Source organism: Nelumbo lutea, chromosome 2, assembly GCF_056320005.1.
Source record: "Nelumbo lutea isolate HS-2025 chromosome 2, American lotus-T2T, whole genome shotgun sequence".
Lineage (NCBI taxonomy): Eukaryota > Viridiplantae > Streptophyta > Magnoliopsida > Proteales > Nelumbonaceae > Nelumbo > Nelumbo lutea.
In genome coordinates, this window is record NC_142685.1 from 18840146 (window position 1) to 18858614 (window position 18469).

Below are 18469 nucleotides of genomic sequence, written 5' to 3' on the forward strand. Positions count from 1 at the left end.
ATTTCGGTGACAACGAGAAGCGTAGTATTTACTTCGCGCCAATTTGGGGACGTAGATATGTCGTTTCAACTGCAAGACCTCGTAAGTGACAAATATTAAAGATAGGGAAAGAGGAAGAAGCTCATCATACTCGAACTCTGCACTGCAAATCTTTAAAACCCTAACCCTAGTTTGAATTTCCTCACACGGATGTCCCACTCTCTGCAATTCTTCTTCCCTGTATATTCTTTCAAACCTTCTACAAGGAGCTCAAGCAGGAGTGGTTCCAATGCTCGACTTCTCTGCTCCTCTGAACAATCCAATGCTCGAGGAGGAGGAGCAGAAGAAGAGGTTCGTGAGAGAAGGTACTCATGTGATAATTTCCTATATTTTGCTTTATTTTTCTGTAGCTCTGTTTGATGGGACTGCAATTACGGATCCATCGTTGTCCTTCGGTGCATCGTAATTGACCAGCTTCAGCTGGTATATATCATCACACAGAATGGATGGAGTTTCGGTTGCAAATGGTAGAAAGTGAAAGCAAATTAGTCGGTTTTTTGTTTTTTCAAATGTTTTGTTAGGCTTGATGTTGACGAATTATGTGCTCTGCATGTTTTGTTACTACAGAGTTCAAGGGCCAACGGATGTGGTTTTGGTAGAGAGATATGGCAATGGTACTGCAAAGAGGTCCTTACTTAACTTCTGTTTCTCTTGGCTGTTTTAATTTTCCCCCATTTTATGTCCATTTAAGGTTTTTCTTGTTATCTCCTAGTTTCCTATTAGTCTCATGCGGTCTGGTAATTCTGTTTTATTTCATTTTCTTTTTTATTTGATTGAAAATAAATGTTCTGTGGAAAAAGTAAAGAAAAAGTAAGATTGGGGATGTGATTCCTTATACATTTGTTCCAGTATTTACCTGGCACATGTAAAGGATATTCCATATTGTAGTATGGATGCTTAAGTTCGTGATAATTTATGTTGTGGGTTCAAGCAGGTATGTGCTGGGCAGTGATTCCCGAATACAGACTTTCTTGGAGGAGCATGAACCTGTTAAAAATGAGTTACAAGAATCACAACCCTCTGATGCGGAGTTATCATGGCTTCCTCATGTCCTAAAGGATTTTATCTTACCTGCAGGATTTCCAGGTCAAAACTCAAAATAAAAAATGCTTCATCTCATCAGTTCCTTTCTTGTTCCTTTCGGTAATTTCTTTATTTGTAGGAAGTGAAAAATAGACAAATAGGACATAGATCCAGTGAGAAAGCAGAGTAAACTTTTCTTTTGGCTAAAAGTTCTGTCTTGTTACTTGTTCCTCAAAAATTTGTCCAATCTGTGGACGTTACCCAATTATATTATTAGTTTTTTTTTTGTTTGCTAATTATATTATTAGTTGAAAATTGTCCTATCTGCTCGTAAGTTCCCATTGCACAGATCCTTGGTGTACATGGGGCCTCTGCATTTCCTTTCTTTTCTATACAATGTATACTTTATCTTTTTCAAACAAAAACAAGTTAAAATAAGCATTTGAAGTTCCAAACAGAAATTGCAAGTGCATAAGCTTTAAAAAAGTGATTAGGAAGAACCTCTTTAATCTTTTCCTTTTTAATTCAAGCTAAAGAAACTGTCTTATCCTAGTGATACTGTGTTTATTTTAGGGAGTTTATAGCACTTGTAAATGGCAGAATTTATTAACATATGTTTTTTTGATAGATAATTAGCATATGTTTATATTATCATATATGCATTATGTGCTTTGCATTTTGGTGTTTATGTGTGCTCATGTACATACATAATTACATATATGTTTTTATATATTTGGATTGTTTTTGACTTTGATATTACCTTCCAAGTGAATCCTATGGATTGAAAGTGTTATGTTGATTTTGGTCTGTGAAATCTATCCTTGAATCTCCAGCTTTAGTAATAGATGGAAATTAGCATCAACAACATTCAGAATTCATATCTGCTTTTAATTGTTATCTGCAAAAACGAAACAAGAATAAGAAATCTAGTACAAGGGGTTACTACTAATATTTGAAATGATAGATGTGTTATTCCAGCTTATAAATGTTAGGATCCTATTATGCATGTTGGGCATGCTTTTAATGTTCTCATTTTATGTACAACGCAGAATCAGTTTCAGATGATTACTTGGAATACATGCTATTGCAGTTCCCAACAAATGTTACTGGTTGGATCTGCCACACATTAGTGACATCAAGTCTCCTAAAGGTTACTTAAATATCAACCAAACCTTATATTTTGTTTTTGTTTGTTTATGTGATCCGTTAAAAATTATCCATTTTTGTTATTTTATTTAATTTATACTAGTAACACCAATCAAGAGAATACTATCTTTTAGTCTCTGAAAAATTAAATGATTCCTTTTACAATTATCGTGGGTTGTGAATCACTACCAAATCTTAGGTTTCTGTAAGTCTCTTTTCAAAGAAAAAACAGGAAGAAAGGTTATCAACCAACCTACACCTACAACCAAATTAAGATGCAAACTAATATTAAATTGCTCCAGAAGTTAGTACTCTCCACCCTTGCCAAAACGCTCATAGGTTTGTTGCTCAATCTAGAAATATCAAATGCTATATTACCAGGACACTTATAAAGATGGACTGGTGCAGTGGCACTATCTCTGACATTTTCTCTCCTTCAAAATGCCCCTCTCTTTTTGCATGTCTACCATGCTTGGGCAGCATTGATTGTCTGGGAGCCCGGGACTCACTCTAGTGACTAGACATGGTTTTCCACACTTCGGAGGTTCTACATCATGATTCATGCATTTCCTTTTTTTTAGTGTCTATTATTTATTTGAAAGCCTTTTGAACTCTTTCATGGACTGTGTTCTTGTTAAACATTATCCTGCACATGATTAATTATCTGTTTTCTAATTAATTTTGGTGATGGTTATACCAGGCTGTAGGTGTAGGATCTTTTTCAGGAACCACTGCTGCTGCCTCTGCTGCTGCCATCAGGTATTGTTCCTTGACCTAATGACTTGTGAGAAGTGCTTTTTTCCATTAAGAGACATCTTCCTTCATTGTTGGCCTTGAGTAATAGATTAATTTACAATGACTTGAAGTATCTATTTACTGTTTTAGATGATAAGAATAAAATGTTATTTTGTTTATTATAATTAAAGGGACTAATACATAAGTTGTACTAGCATATGTTTACTTGGAGTTTTTTTGGCAGATGGGTGTCAAAAGATGGAATCGGTGCCATTGGACGCCTATTCATTGGTCTGGCAGTCATGAAAGAAGATAAAAGAAAGAAATTGGTTGTGTGGTGAATGTATTCAAGCTGAGAACCATTCCTATATTTTCCAGGTGGGCGGTATGGAAATCTCTTTGATGATGACCCAAAACAGTGGCGCATGTATGCAGACTTCATTGGAAGTGCTGGAAGGTCCATATAACAACTCGTTCACTTAAATAGAATAAGTGAACTTGATTTTGGAAGTCACCAATGTACTAGACTGATGGAAATCTATTATGCAGTTTCTTTGATCTCAGTACACAAATGTATCCAGCATATTTCCTTCCTCTTGCATCTCTTGGAAATCTTGCCAAGGTATACCTGAACATAAAGTTAATTCTTTGTTTTGATTTCATTTTAATACCTTGTAACTTCCAAATTTCAGTGGCGTGGATTCTTTACTAAGAATTATTATATGCTTTCAAGACTGATGATTTGATATTACTATTGACTATTTTTATTAATTCAAATATTGAGATTGCTGTTGCAAAACCAAATAGGATTAGGAATGAGCATATTTCTGGGCATCTAATCTAACGAGTATACCAAAAGGTATTAAAATGATGGGAGTAGATTAGTCATGTCCATAGATGATCATCTGTGATTACTAGTAGGACAGAGTGATCTGTTGCGAGTTGAAGGCTCTAAAAGAGCTAGGTGCAGGCTGAAAAGAGCATGGTTCAAAGTAATGAGGTATGGTTTGGAGTTCATAATTTTGAAATGAACATAGGGCTGAATATAGCAGAATGGCAGAATAGAATTCATTTGGCCAACCCCATATAGTTGGGACAGGGCTTTGTTGAGTTGAGTGTTCAATTATCAATCAGAAAAAATGCACATTTTGTTAATAACTTTTTATAACTATCCATCTTTATGTTGAGCATGGCCATTTTTATAACTATCAATCTTTATATTGAGCACAACCAAGGTGATGGAAAAGAAAATCATAGGCAGTCATTAAATGAGTTCAGAAGAGAAATCAAGTTTGTGGTTGGAGATGGCACGAAGATAAAATTTTGGCATGACATATGGTGTGAAGATCAACACCTTAAAGAGATTTCCCCTTCTCTGTATGAGATTGCACAAAATAAGGATTGTGTGATAACTAAAACGCTTTCTCAGGAAGGAAATCCAGGTGAGTGGTGTTGCGCATTTAGAAGGAATCTGAATGACTGGGAGGTAAGGCAGTGGATGGAACTAGTGCAACAAGTCCGTACCATCACACTTGATCTGTTAAGGGTAGATAAAAGAGTTTGGAGGGGGAATAAAGCAGGAATGCTCACAGTTATGCCCTTTTGTAATAGATTGAATGAAGATGCAACGGAAAGCTTCCAAGAGGCCAGTGTATGGAATGCCTTCACTCCTCCCAAAGTTGCATTTTTGATGTGGACAATAACTCTAGGGAAGTGTTTAACAGTGGATGAATTGGCAAAGAGAGAACAAAGGGTGGAGCCCCAGGTGTTTACTGTGTGAGGAAGCTTTTGACAACCTGGTCATCTTCTTATTCATTGCAGACTAGCAAGGAGTTTATTGACAACCTGGATCATCTTCTTAGTCATCCTTTCTAAGGTGCTCGCAGCTAAAAAGCTTATCTAAAGAAGGAATTGTCATATGGAGAATAGGCTCTGCAACAGTGGTTTGGAGAACACGGACTGAAAGAAACAAGAGGCTTTTTGAAAATAAATAAAGTACAGAAGAAAATTTGTTGAAAAGTTTATGGGGTTGATTGTATTCATGGGTAGGAAGACAAATATTAAAAGGGGCAGACCATATAGTTCTTTTTTTTTTTCATTTTAGCTCTCTTTTTGTACCTAAGCACACGGAATAGAAAATTTGAAGAAAGGACATGGGCGCTGCACAGTGCCTTGTCGTGCAGGGGGTTGTAATCTTTTTACTTTTGACATGAGTAATGCAATATTTACCTTTCTTTCCCAGAAAAAGGTAAAAAATTGCTTATTGCATTTGATATAAAGAATCAACTAATGCTCATTTGTGTTTGATATTTAAACAGGCTGTAGCAAGAGGACTCAAAGACCCTTCATTTCGTGTCATTCAAAATCATTTTGCCATTGCAGGAAATCTAGGAGAGGTTGCAGCAAAGGTATAATAGTAATTTGTTTCTTCTCTATATGCTATTATATGTGTACTGTTATATTAATGGTGTTTTTTTTGCTCAAACGATTATGTAGTGCTATTTTTGTGCTGGAAAGCCTCCTGTAATATTTTTTTTGTCACATGGATTCATTTGTTATTGTAGAAAATTCTGTTAGTCAAGCTTCAAGGGCAGCCATCTAGATGTCTATAAATTGATAGATTTGTTTTTATCCCATAAAATTTGGAAGTTACATACTATGGGAAGCAGATATTTTTATTGTTTTATTTGGTTCATGATTCTCCTGCTTAAATATTTCATGCTCGTCATATTTTGACTAAGGTAGCCAAGGTTGGTTTCATTTAAAACTCAAAGATACTGTACTGTTGAGTTTCTATTGCTCAACTCAATTAATCCCTGTCCCACTGTCCCAACTATATAGGGTTGGCTACTTGAATCCTGTTATGCCATTCTGCTCTGTTTTGTGCCACATCTATTGTTGAGTTTCTGTAGCATCTGTGAAAATGTAGACATTTATTATGTAATGGTAATTTGATCATCATCACCACCATCTAAGCCTTGTCCCAACTATATGGGGTTGGCTACATGAATCCTGTTTTGCCATTCCATTTTTGTTAAGTGTCATATACACTCACGAGTTTAACCATGATAATTATTACAACTTTGTATATTGCCTTAGTTTCATTAAAATTTGCTTTCCATATGTTCAAAGGAAGGATTTCAAGAATTAGTCATTACAGTACAGAAATTGGCATGGCTTTTGAAGTTAACGCATGAATTCTCATGCTTAATTCTAACATCACAAAGTTTTTTGATGAATCTAATGTAAGGTTTACACTTGAAAAATGTATTTATTTACTCAGTTTGTCAAAATGCTAGCTCATGCTGGTCTTCTCTTCATATTAACAAGATTGGTACTTAAGGGCTAAAAGTCTTTGAAGGGATCTCTTGGTGAGATCCTTACCTTTGATGTGATAGTCCCCCCCACCCCCCCAAAAAAAAATAAATAATAAATAATAATCTAATCTGAAGGTTTTCCAGTTTTTTCCTAGTTCAGACTTTAGATGTTATGCTAGCTCTCTCCAGTAAGAGAGCATTCACTTTTGTAATTTTTGTAATTTTTGTAATTTATATTTTTATCTTAGTACCCACTAAGTGCTATCTTAAAGTAATTCAAATTAACCGTCTCAGGAGGAAGTTTGGGAAGTGGCAGCTCAACTACTTGGTCTTGCTATTGGAATATTGGTCTTGGTATCTCTTTATCCATCTATATAACTATTTATATCCACACACATCTATAGGGGTGCAGCTTTGGCAGGCTTCAGTTGAGCATGTGTATAAATTTGAGTGGGCCAGGCCAATTCAGTGTGAGTTTTTCAAATTAGATACCCAGCTTGTACCCCTGTAATTGCACTTATTAGGGGTGAATTTGAGCTTAGTCGAGCCAAATAGTACGAGGCTCAAGCTTGGCTCAAGTCAAAAACTTGTAAGCTCGAGCTTGATTTGAGAAAAATGTTTTATAAAATTAAAAAATTATATATAAAAAATATTTTTATTTGATATTTCAATAATTAAGAATTATAATATTTCAAGCTCGAGCTTGAACCGAGCTTCGAGTAGCTCATGAAGAGCTCGGCTCATGGCCACCCCTAGCACCTATACACATGTACACATATTTAGTATTCTGAATTGTTTTGTGGCATTGGCGGGAGCCTCGTGCACTGGGCCACCCTAATTTTGTTGTGGCATCTTTAAGTTGCCTAGGTCATCTTAATTACTTTTCTAATGACATGTTCCATTCACTATCATAAGCCTGTTGTCTGATTATTGGTTGGATGTGTTTAACGAAGTTGAAGCCATAATTGCAGGATACACCTGGCTTTGTAACATCATATTCTACATTGGCATTAACATGGTTGAGCATTAGACTGCTGCACCTTTGGTTACGTTACCAGTCACTTACCACTCTAAGATTTAACACAGTAAGAATATATTATTTGCAGCTTTTTTTTTTGCCTCGGCTGCAGTCAAAAGAGCATTTTTCTTGTTGAGAGAGCACACAGAATTTCATTTTTAAAGTTCTACCTTGTAACCAGTAATAGTAGTAATTACAACAACAGCAAAAAGAGCATGAAACATGTGGATGCTGGCATAGATCTTTGCATGTTTGACTTGTGAGTGTATTCTTTCTTCTTTTTATATTTTCTGGCAGATAAATCTCAAGCGAGCTCGTATGCTTGTAAATTCACACATTCTGCATTCCACTGTTCCAGGTACAGTTATATACCTTATATGGCCTCTATTTTCTTTTTCTATTTCTTTTCCTCTTTATGATGGTCGTTGAATGGATCAATACAGGATATATTGAATGTAATAGGAAGGAAAATATTTTATCCTGGCAAAGATTCATGAAGCCACACATTACCTTTGGTGTTTCTTTGGAGGAAATGCTTGGTGGGGAGAGATCTAGTTACATGGTATCTTCTCACTAAATATCTGCTATTCATGGAAATCTAGTTTAACCATCTAAAGCTATAGAGTAAGGTCAAGGTCATGTAAGCCTTAACACCAGAAGAAAAAAGTTGTGTAAGCCAGACCAGGAACAGTTAAAAGATTTTCTTGCAGCTTGCAAACAGATGATGCTAAGCATAAAAAATCAACTCATGAATCCTTTTCTTAATACATATTTGTGTATTATAAAGCAACTGAACCTAGAAAAAAGATACGAAATTGAATACCCTCATGTGGCTAGCAATTTTTTAACATTTGACTGGCAACAGTGGGGGATTCATAGCCACATGAGGGTATTCAACCACTATAGGACCAAATTTCATTACTATAAATAAATATATATGTACTGAAGAGGTAAAATATAGATCAAAATAATATTTATGGAAAATATGGGATTGCATGTACAATAGAACCTATTTACACTAAGGCTTTGTACTACGGAAATGATTATACAAAATCAATTACTATATTGGGAAAAGGCCAATTCCTAGAAAGCCATTTATAATTGCAACATTTCTAAAGAAAAATTAACAACCAATAAAGGTGAAAATGGAAAATAATGACATATGCATGAGTAAGTTAAAGAAGCCTCATCCAACTATTTGGTGTTTGGCTGCAGAAATCTTGTTTTACATTTCCACTCCATCAAAGGCCACATTTTCTGTTCAAAGTAATTGCACTACTATTTAGAGAATAGGGTTCAGATTATGTTGCAACTCACTCTCTTGCTTCCTGTTTATTCACACATCACTAGGGTTTATGTTCTGGATTTTAGAATTTTAATAGACATCCTTCAAACAATCTGAAATAGAGAATTGTTTTCTGCAGTTACCTTAAAATTCATTTTTTTTTATAAAGTGAGAGTGCAAACATCCAGACCTAGTTAAATCTAAAACAGGTTATAAATATCTTAACAACAGAATTTAGGGTCCTTACCTAATGATGGTCCTGGCTATCCAGAGGCTTGGGAGGGGTAGGGGTATTTGAGACTTAGTGACCTTTTCCAGACTTGAACTTGCATTCCTAGGTTTGATGGCCTGAGATTTTACCATTATACTAGTAGTAAGAGATTATTAAAAAATTGATATAATTTTCTCTTATAAGAAAGAATTACTAGTAGTAGATTATTAAAAAAACCATTTGTAGGAGTGGTAAATGAACTAGAATGTGGCTATGTTTAAGTTCTCAGTACACCGGAAAAAAAGGTTGTTCTTAACCCCAATGTTTTTCTTTTTATAAATTTGTTATTAATTCCAATATTCTGGACTTGGAACAGGCAAAGGCCCTTTTGAAGCTATATGCAAGGGAGAAATATATTCTTGCCATGAACCAAAACCAACAGAGAGACATTGAGGTTTTTGTATCATTCAAGGTATTAATGATTTATTTTTCAGTTGTCTCTGGCTATTTTCAGGAGCAAAATATTATCTCCCGTGTAATTGATGATAACATTCTTTACTCCAGGTTGGAGCCACAAGTCTATCAGTCTTGAGAAGCATATGGCAGACATATTGGCTCTGTGAGCACTTGCGTGCATCAGGTGATGCATTTCATCAGCTTGAGCAAAGTCTCCTGGCGTTGGAACAGAGCTTTGAAAATTTCCTTAAACAGTTAGAGGGAGCCGGATGGGATGTCCACCACATAAAACTTAAAGTTCCTAGGGAACTGCTCGTTGAAGTAGTGGGTTCCACTGAATTCTCCATTAACCATTGATTGGACTATGTTTTCCATTCTTTGAATGATCTTGTCTCCCATACAACCCCAGAGTACGGTTGGTAGAGTTGATAGCATTACATTGTTTGCATGCAGGCAGTGAGGTACCATTTGACGGAACCCACCTAGGAGCTATCCTGATCTTCAATGCCCAAAATGGACCCAGATAGCAGTAATGGGTCAATTAGTGGTGTTTGAGATCTTCTAATGGGATCCATCAAATGGTGTGCCACACTCATCTGCAGGGTAGCCACATTAACCTTTCTCCAAGATGGACTTTTTTTTTTGAGAAGATGGTTTTATCACCCATGAGGCTTGATTACTTGGGAATTTCGTCTTAACATGAAAGTAGGAAAAGCTCTGTGGCATGGTTAAGCTGTTTATATGGTTTCGCTATCGTATTTGATGCGGCATCATCGTTTTCTTTTCTTTTCTTTTTTAACAAATAAAACTTAAAATTAACACAAAATTAAAAAACAGTCTAGATACACCACAACCATCTCAAAGGATATACATTTTATTCCCCGAGGCCATAACCTTGGCAAACTGAGCCAACAGCAGCTCTCCCATCTGTTTCTATTAATATGGACAAATCTAATATTATAAAAAAAACTTGGTCTAAGGTACTTAGGCCTAAGTTTTATGTTTGAGGCCTGGCCTGCCGTATATACGTACACAAGTACCACAAGGCATCACCATCATCATTCATGCCTTGTCCCAATTATAGGGAGTGGCTACATGAATCTTCATATTCACTTTCAAGTTATTAGTGCGTAAGTCATTTCTTACTACTACCCGTCTTTTTCTGGTTTACCCTGACTATTTTTTAACTCCTTAAATGTGAAACAAATCACTTCATCTAACTGGCATAGTTAGGTGGTTTCTATGTGCATGCCCAAATGATCTTAGTCCACTATTAGAGTCACTCCTAGGTTGTTACTGAATTTTAATTCTAATCTTATATTTTATATATTTTTCACCCCTCCATTTTGCCCATCCGTCTCTAACTTTTTGGGTAAAATCCTCCAATCTCTCTTGTTATTAATTATTGAACCAAAGTATCATAAATCATCACACGAGTTATCTATTGGTCTCCAATCTTGAGTGTTTTGATTTCTATTATTATTACTAAATTTGTGTTATATACTCTAGTTTAATCTTAACCTTATTTTAAAACCTCTTGTTTGTAAGACATTTTTATCCATAAGCCTAATTTTGTATTTATATCTTCATTAGTTTCATTAATTAAAGCACTATTGAGGGCATGATAACAAAAAATTATGGGTTGAAAACGTATTTATTAAAATAGCATAAAAACTATCACACATATCCAAACACCCTTGAGATTATCAACTAAAGTACCAACTTCTTTTAAGCCTTTTATCAGAAATCTAGACCAAGGTTCAAAATATCGATACCCCTAATACACTAGTAGTATCAATAGTTTTTATTAGAAATATAGTGGTGTATTGAACAGTATTGATAGTTTTTATCTTGTTTTTTTAAGGGCCTGGTTTAAGGTCTGTCTACCCTTGGAACTGGTTGAGACCCTGAAACACCCCTTCAGGAGTGTATTGAGAAGCCCCCGATATGATACGTATTGGCCGATATGGCCCAATATGTATTGATACTTCGAACCTCGACCTAGATTTCAAATAATCAGCAACAAGGGACTGAAAGTCTTTTTTCAAGACCAGCTTGGCAGCTTTGCGAGCAGCAGCATTTGACTCCCTTCAGCACCACTGGGACTTCAAAATTTTCCCCGCAATTAAAAGCTTTATATGCTGACAGAAAAGATCAGGATGACAGTAGTCTTTTTCACCAATGAAGCAAGAAACCAACTGCTCCAATTTATTCAAATCGTAGTTTACCAAGACCATGGCTTCAAGAATAACCTTATTTGGGCAAAGAGGGGAGGTGTTGCAAAACAAAAACGAGAAGTACATTGCAGCCCACTGCAGAATTCTAAAATTACAGCCCCCCATAATCTACTAGTACCCCCCCTATAAACTTCATCCTGACTCTGGATTTGGCAACAATCTACGGTCAGGATTCATCCCACCTGTATGGTGATGCTAAGAATTCTGAGGTGGACTGAATAGTCATTCTTCCAACAAAAGCCACATTCAATCCCAACGAGAAGCCTTATTGGGATTTGAAAAAACACCATCAGTGTTGATCTAACAAGTACTTGTCTTTGGAGGCTGCAAAAAAAGAGGTTTTGGTTTCGTTTGTTTTAACCTTGAACATTTATCCAACATCAGCCACCAAATTTGATCTCTCTCCACTTTTGAACTGTAAATATAATCAATAATAGCAAGGCGATTAGCATCATCACCATTAAAGTAATAAAGTTTCTTTCTAGATTTTCCAGAGTTATAAAGATGACTGCAATGACCTCCTTGTTCCACTTCCCAAGGGATTCGAATAGGTTGTGCAGCCAATTGCCAAGAGGAACACTCCTGTTTCGGGTTTAGGCCCACGTCATGTATGCATCAAAATTCATGTCAGATACTGATTGGTTAAAAGTCTTACACTATCATACCCTTTTGGCATCATTGAAATTTCCCTATTTTTACAAGTATCCTCTAGAAAAGATCACCTATCCAATCTTATATTCTCTTTGACACTTGAAGGGGAAGAAAATGGAAGTGAAAAGAACCAATAAGACACTAGAAGAATCAATAAGTGGCGGTGGCTCCTCATCAAGCAATCACACCTGGTTTCTTCTCTTTACATTTATGGAAATTGTCTAAAATTCATCATGACTTTTCAGTATCTCTTAAACTCACAATAACTTTTTAAAACATACAGGGAACCCTATGTCAGTAACTTTATGTTAAGCAGATTAACAGGTGTTGGTAGATTACCATTTTACCCTTTTATATTTAACCCAATTTTCAATACTCCAAAAATATCCCTGTTATTATTCGACCTAAAACCTATTTTTCAGCTTCCTTGGAATACTTTCAAACAGCACAAGAAAGGTAGTTGGGTGCTTAAGGGCATTTTAATCATAAAAATATGTTTAATAAGGCTGGCTTGCCTTTAAGGGGTAGTTTGTTCATGAGAAATGCATTTATGCTGGTGTGTGCAACTTCTGTCAATGTACACTAACGGTGATCTTAAGAATGGTGAGTTTAAGAGAATTGCTGAAAAGTCATAGTGATTTTTAGACAATTTCCCTTAAATTTAAATGCTGCATGCATGGTTTAAAAGTATCGATTTGTATTGGCTGATATGCATCAATTTTGACACATAGCAGTATTCAGCATGAGTGAATGGCTGAAACCATGTCATTCCACCCATATCAACAATAAGATGCATGTATCAGTCCGTATTGAATCTTTATTGGCTCGTAACTTGTCTCATTCTTTCTTACATCACCAACTCATATTTAAGTTCTCGTTCTTATTTAAAAGGTCTTTCCATCTCTTGCTAATTCTTCAAATTTTCAAAATAGTAGAATCTCTTTTCCTAGAAAAGTGACCCACACTTCACTTGTATTGTTGTGGTGGGTGGGTGGCAACCCCAACCATAGGATCACCTCAAGTATGAGGAAGTTCAACTGTTTTGTGGATTCTTTTGAATTGAGGGAGCTACCATTGGTGCAAGTTGATTTTACCTACTCTAATTTTCAGGAACCACTTTGTTGTAAACTAGATAAATTTTTATTCTCTTCAAACTAGGAGGAAGTATGGGGTGGTTTGGTGATGAGGGCACTACCTAGACCTACGTCGGATCATTGTCCAGTTAGACTATCTCAAGAAAGACTAGGAGGCAAGGTTCAATGTATCGGAAACGCCAAGTGTATCAGAAAGGCAATTTTAAGTTACGTATCGGGATACGCTTTGGATACGCATGTGTATTGGAGAAAAATTAAGATACACATAAATATGCTTGGAAACACTATAAATACTTTAATAAATCATAAAAATAAATCAAGAACACTAAATATAAGACCTTAATGAGGTGTATATACATTAAATTAATATATTTTAATGGTTTTATGAAGAAATATATTATAGCTAATTATAATTTCATTAAAAATCATATGCTTAAATAATTTATAAATTATAATTCTTAAGTTTTAATGTTTTTTATGGGATGATAAAAACCCAACGCTCCTATCCAACCATAAAACATGCATTGGCACAACTTCTATGTGAAAATATAATTAATAATTATTATTTATTATTCATTTTCAAATATTATAAAAAATAAATAAACATTATATAATATATTCAAAAAATAGTTATTAAAGAAGAAATTTCAATTGTGGATATGATAGATCATCTATAGAATTATAATATATTCAATCATTGTGATCAAATGATAAAATATAATTAAATAATTTTTTTAATTCTAAAAAAATAAAAAATAATTATTAAAAGAAGAAATTTCAATTGGTCTATGGATATGATAGATCATATGTAGAATTATAATATCTTCAATTGTTATGATTAAATGATAAAATATAATTAAATATTATTTATTTTTTAAACTCTAAAAATATAAAAAATAAAAAAAAATATTAAAGAATAAGTTTCAATTTCTCTATAGATATGATAGATAAATCCATAGATCTAAAACATATTTAGTCTTTATAGGCAAAGAAAAAACTTACATTTTCAATTTTTTTGTTAATTTATATTTTCCCCAAATATCTTCATGAAATTTCCATAAATCTACTGATAGCACAAAAAAATTGTGATTTTGAATGTAAGAAATGTAGATCAACATAAATTTAAACATTCAAGAAAAAAAATCACAAGATATTATAAAAGAATGAAAATTTTACCTATTTATTTCATATTTTTTCAAATTTTAAAAAATCTTTAAAAAGAATTAACGATTTACACTTGTTTCTTGCAAAATTTTGCAAATTTAGCACTCTAGGAATGAAGCTTGGAGTTTTAGAGTCATTTTGGGGTGAAAGAAGGCTTATTTCGGGGAAAAGAAGCTTGCTCTCCCCCTTTAATCTTTTTAAGTTTTTTGTCGTATCTTTTTTGCCGATACGCTATCGATACGCCTTGATACACCCCCGATACGCCCCCAATATGCATTAAAAAAGATGAGACATCCAATTTCTATGCGTATCCGATATTGGTTTTTAAAAGATACGCTACGATACGCCTTGTATCGGGCGTATCTTATCGAAATTTTAAACCTTGCTAGGAGGAGGACCTTGCCCATTCATATTTGAAAACATGTGGTTGTTACATCTAGACTTTCGAAAGAAAGTGAAAGAATGGTGGGAAGAGGATCAGGTGGAGTTTAGGTGGAAGGGATATAGGTTTTATGAGAAGTTGCAACAACTAAAAACCAGGATCAAAGCTTGGAATAAAGAAGAGTTTGGTAGAATTGAAGACAAAAAGGAGGCTATTAGTAAAAGGATTCAAGAACTTGATGTTGTTGAGGCAGAGAGAGGATTGAAGCGTGAAGAAAGGGAAGAGAGATGGAAGTTGAAACAAGAGTTGGAGGAAATTCTCAAAAAATAAGAGATAAGTTGGAGACAAAAATCAAGATGCAAGTGGTTGAAGGAAGGAGATGGTAATACAAGATTTTTCCATAGCTTGGCAAGCGGAAGAAAGAAGAAGAACATAGTAGAAAGCTTGGAATGGAATGAGGCAATGTTGATAAGAGAGGAAGATATTGCAAAAGCTTTTACAGAGCATTTTAAATCCATTTATGACAGCCCCAGTAAAGCAAGAGAGACTCTAACTGACTTTGAGTGGCATGTTGGAGAAAGGGAATTGTTGGAACCCCTGGAAAAACCGTTTGAGGTTCAAGAAATAAAGGAGGCAGTTTTCTCTATGGAAAAATCAAAAGCCCCGGGCTCAGATGGATTCACTATGGCTTTTTATCAAGACTGTTGTGGGATATCTTTGGTGATAACCTAGTGGAGGTCTTATTGGAATTCTTTGAAAAAGGAAAAATAAATGTGGGTGCAAATGCTACTTTCATAGCTTTGATCCCTAAGAAGGTGCCTACAATTCAGCCCAAGGACTTTAGATTGATCAGTTTGATGACCTAGTGGAGGTCTTTTTGGAATTCTTTGAAAGATGAAAAATAAATGCGGGTGCAAGTGCTACTTTCATAGCTTTGATCCCTAAGAAGGTGCCTGCAATTTAGCCCAAGGACTTTAGACCGATCAATCTGGTGACCTAGTGGAGGTCTTGTTGGAATTCTTTGAAAGAGGAAAAATAAATGCGGGTGCAAATTCCTCTTTCATAACTTCGATCCCTAAGAAGGCGCCTGCAATTCAGCCCAAGGACTTTAGACCGATTAGTCTGATGACCTTTGAAAGAGGAAAAATAAATGCAGGTGCAAATGCTACTTTCATAGATTTGATCCCTAAGAAGGTGCCTGCACTTCAGCCCAAGGACTTTAGACCGACAAGTCTGATTGGGAGTCTGTATAAGATCATTTTAAAGTTCTTGCACTAAGACTCAAGAAAGTCATTCCTTCCTTAATCTCACCGAATCAAGGGGACTTTGTGAAAGGGAGACAAATTATTGATCAGGTTTTAATTGCCAATGAATGTATGGATTACAAAAAAAGAAAAGAAAAGGAGAAAAGAGTGTGATCTGTAAACTTGACTTAGAAAATGCTTATGATTTAGTGGATTGGAATTTCTTGCTAGAAGTGCTGAGGAATAAAGGTTTTGGGGAGAGATGGTGTAAGTGGATGAAGGGTTGTATTACTTCTTGTCACTTCTCAATCTTAGTGAATGGAGTAGCTAGGGACTTCTTTCCTGCAAAGAGGGGCCTTAGACAAAGAGACCATTTGTCACCTTTCCTCTTCACCTTAGTAGTGGATGTCCTAAGTGTCTTGATTTCTAGGGTTGATTCAAGAAATCTACTGAAAGGATGGAGAGTTGGGAGGCAACAAGTGATTGTCACTCACCTACACTTTGTAGATGATATCATTCTCTTTTATGAAGGGGAAATTGAGGAGATGGATAATTTGAGATTGGTGGTGATGCATTTTGAGAGAGTCTCTAATCTAAAAATCAATTGGAACAAGAGTGGTGTAGCGGGGGTGAATTTATGGGATGATGAAGTGCAGTTGGTGGCTAGGGCTTTAGGTTGGGAGGTAAGTGATTGGCCTCTAGTATATTTGGGTCTACCCCTAGGGGGAAATCCTAGAACAAAAAATTTTTGGTACCCTGTTTTAGAAAGATTCACTAAAAGCTAGCAGGGTGGAAGAGGAATTATATCTCACTAGGGGGTAGAATCACTTTAATCAAGTCCACTTTGGCCAACCTTCCTGTGTATTTTTTGTCTACATTTAAGCTTCCTGCCAAAGTTTCCAATAAGTTAGAAAAGCTCATAAGAGATTTTCTGTGGGAACCAGGTGACTCAAAAAAGGATCATTTAGTGAAGTGGGAAGTAGTTTCTAGGAAAAAGGAAGCGGGAGGTATAGGCATTGGCAATATCAGATTAAGAAATATAACTTTGTTAGGAAAGTGGTTATGGAGATTTCCTTTGGAGCAGGACAGCTTGTGGTACTTGGTGGTGGAAAGTATTCATGGAATCGCAGCTAATGGATGGGATGCTGGCATCAACCCTAGGGCTTCTCATTTCTCCCCTTGAAAAGCAATTATTGGAGTCCCGTCTTCCTTTCAGCCTTTCATCAAATTTGATGTGTGTTCAGGTAATAAAATTTTGTTTTGGGAGGACCTTTGGCTTGGGAACACCCTGCTTAAGGATTGATTCCCGGTAATGTATTCTCTTTCCCTAAATAAATTCAAAACCATCTCCTCACTTCATGTATTTGAGGAGACTTGGGATTTGGATTTGAGAAGAGGGTTAAGGGATTTAGAATTGGTTTCTGCAGATGAGTTATTCACTGTGTTGAATTCATTTTTTCTAGATCTTTCTTGCCTATATAGTAGAATTTGGAAAAAGTCATCTTCAAGGACCTTCTCTTGTTCATCTTTCTTCAATGCCTTAGTCTAGTCTTCTTTTGTGTCTATCTCTTTTCCTGTTAAAGAAATCTGGTATTCTCTTCTACCGCCAAAAGTTAGGGCTTTTTGCTGGGAAGTGACTCTTAAAAAGATCAATACTATGGATGTACTTCAAAGAAAAAAGGCCAGACTTGCAACCTTTCCCCACATGTCTGTTACCTTTGCTTAAGAAATGGTGAGACGGCGACTCATCTTTTGACTTCTTGTCTTTTTGCTTATTATTTGTGGAATTGATTCTCTTCTTTGATTGGTTACAGATGGACCCCCTTAGGTTTGCTGAACCTTTTTAACTCTAGCTTCTTCCGACAACCAAGGAAAAGGGGCAAGGTAATGTGAAGAATAACAAGAGTTGCCATCTTCCTAGGGCAAGAAAAATCCAAGGAAGCACTTGTGGATGTTGTCACCATCAAGGTTATGTGCTAACTGAAAGTACATCATCTCTTCAAGGATTTCTCCTCAACGGACTTAATTAGAAATTGGAGTGTTATAGCTATTTTCTCACCTTCCTCCCTTGTGGTACAAGATTGTTAGGTATCACCGCCTCAGTTCAAGGTGAAGCTAAACTTTGATGGAAGCTCCTTGGGTAATCTAGGCCCGTCGGGAGTTGAGGGTGTGTATAGAAATGAGGAAGGAAAAGTCTTAGTCCTTTACTTGGGCCCAATTGGGGTGGGAGATTCATTAAGGGCAAAAATAATGGCCTTACTTCAAAGTTTGAATTTGGGGAAACAATGGGGCATGCAGCAATTAGAAGTGGAAGGAGACTCCAAACTGGTAATAGGGTGGATGCAAACTGGAAACCTGGGAGTGTGGTCTCTTAGACAGTCGCTGAGAGAGATTATTAGCTTAGCAAGGGGGATTGGGGTGCACTTTATTGGGTAAGAAGGTCAATAAATGGAATGGCTGACAGTTT

General features: G+C 35.8%; 1 protein-coding gene across 1 annotated transcript; it reads left to right on the forward strand.

Annotated features, from left to right (window-relative positions):
- Window positions 1–9613, forward strand: RUS5 (root UVB sensitive protein (Protein of unknown function, DUF647)). The gene is made up of 15 exons (XM_088973235.1): window positions 1–344; window positions 607–666; window positions 974–1125; window positions 2112–2212; window positions 2909–2967; window positions 3188–3234; window positions 3322–3400; window positions 3493–3565; window positions 5262–5351; window positions 6555–6614; window positions 7232–7345; window positions 7576–7636; window positions 7722–7840; window positions 9151–9246; window positions 9339–9613. The coding sequence occupies exons 1-15, from the start codon at window positions 190–192 to the stop codon at window positions 9585–9587; spliced, it is 1515 nt and encodes a 504-aa protein (XP_088829361.1). The 5' UTR covers window positions 1–189; the 3' UTR covers window positions 9588–9613.
- Window positions 9614–18469: the final 8856 nt, after the last annotated feature.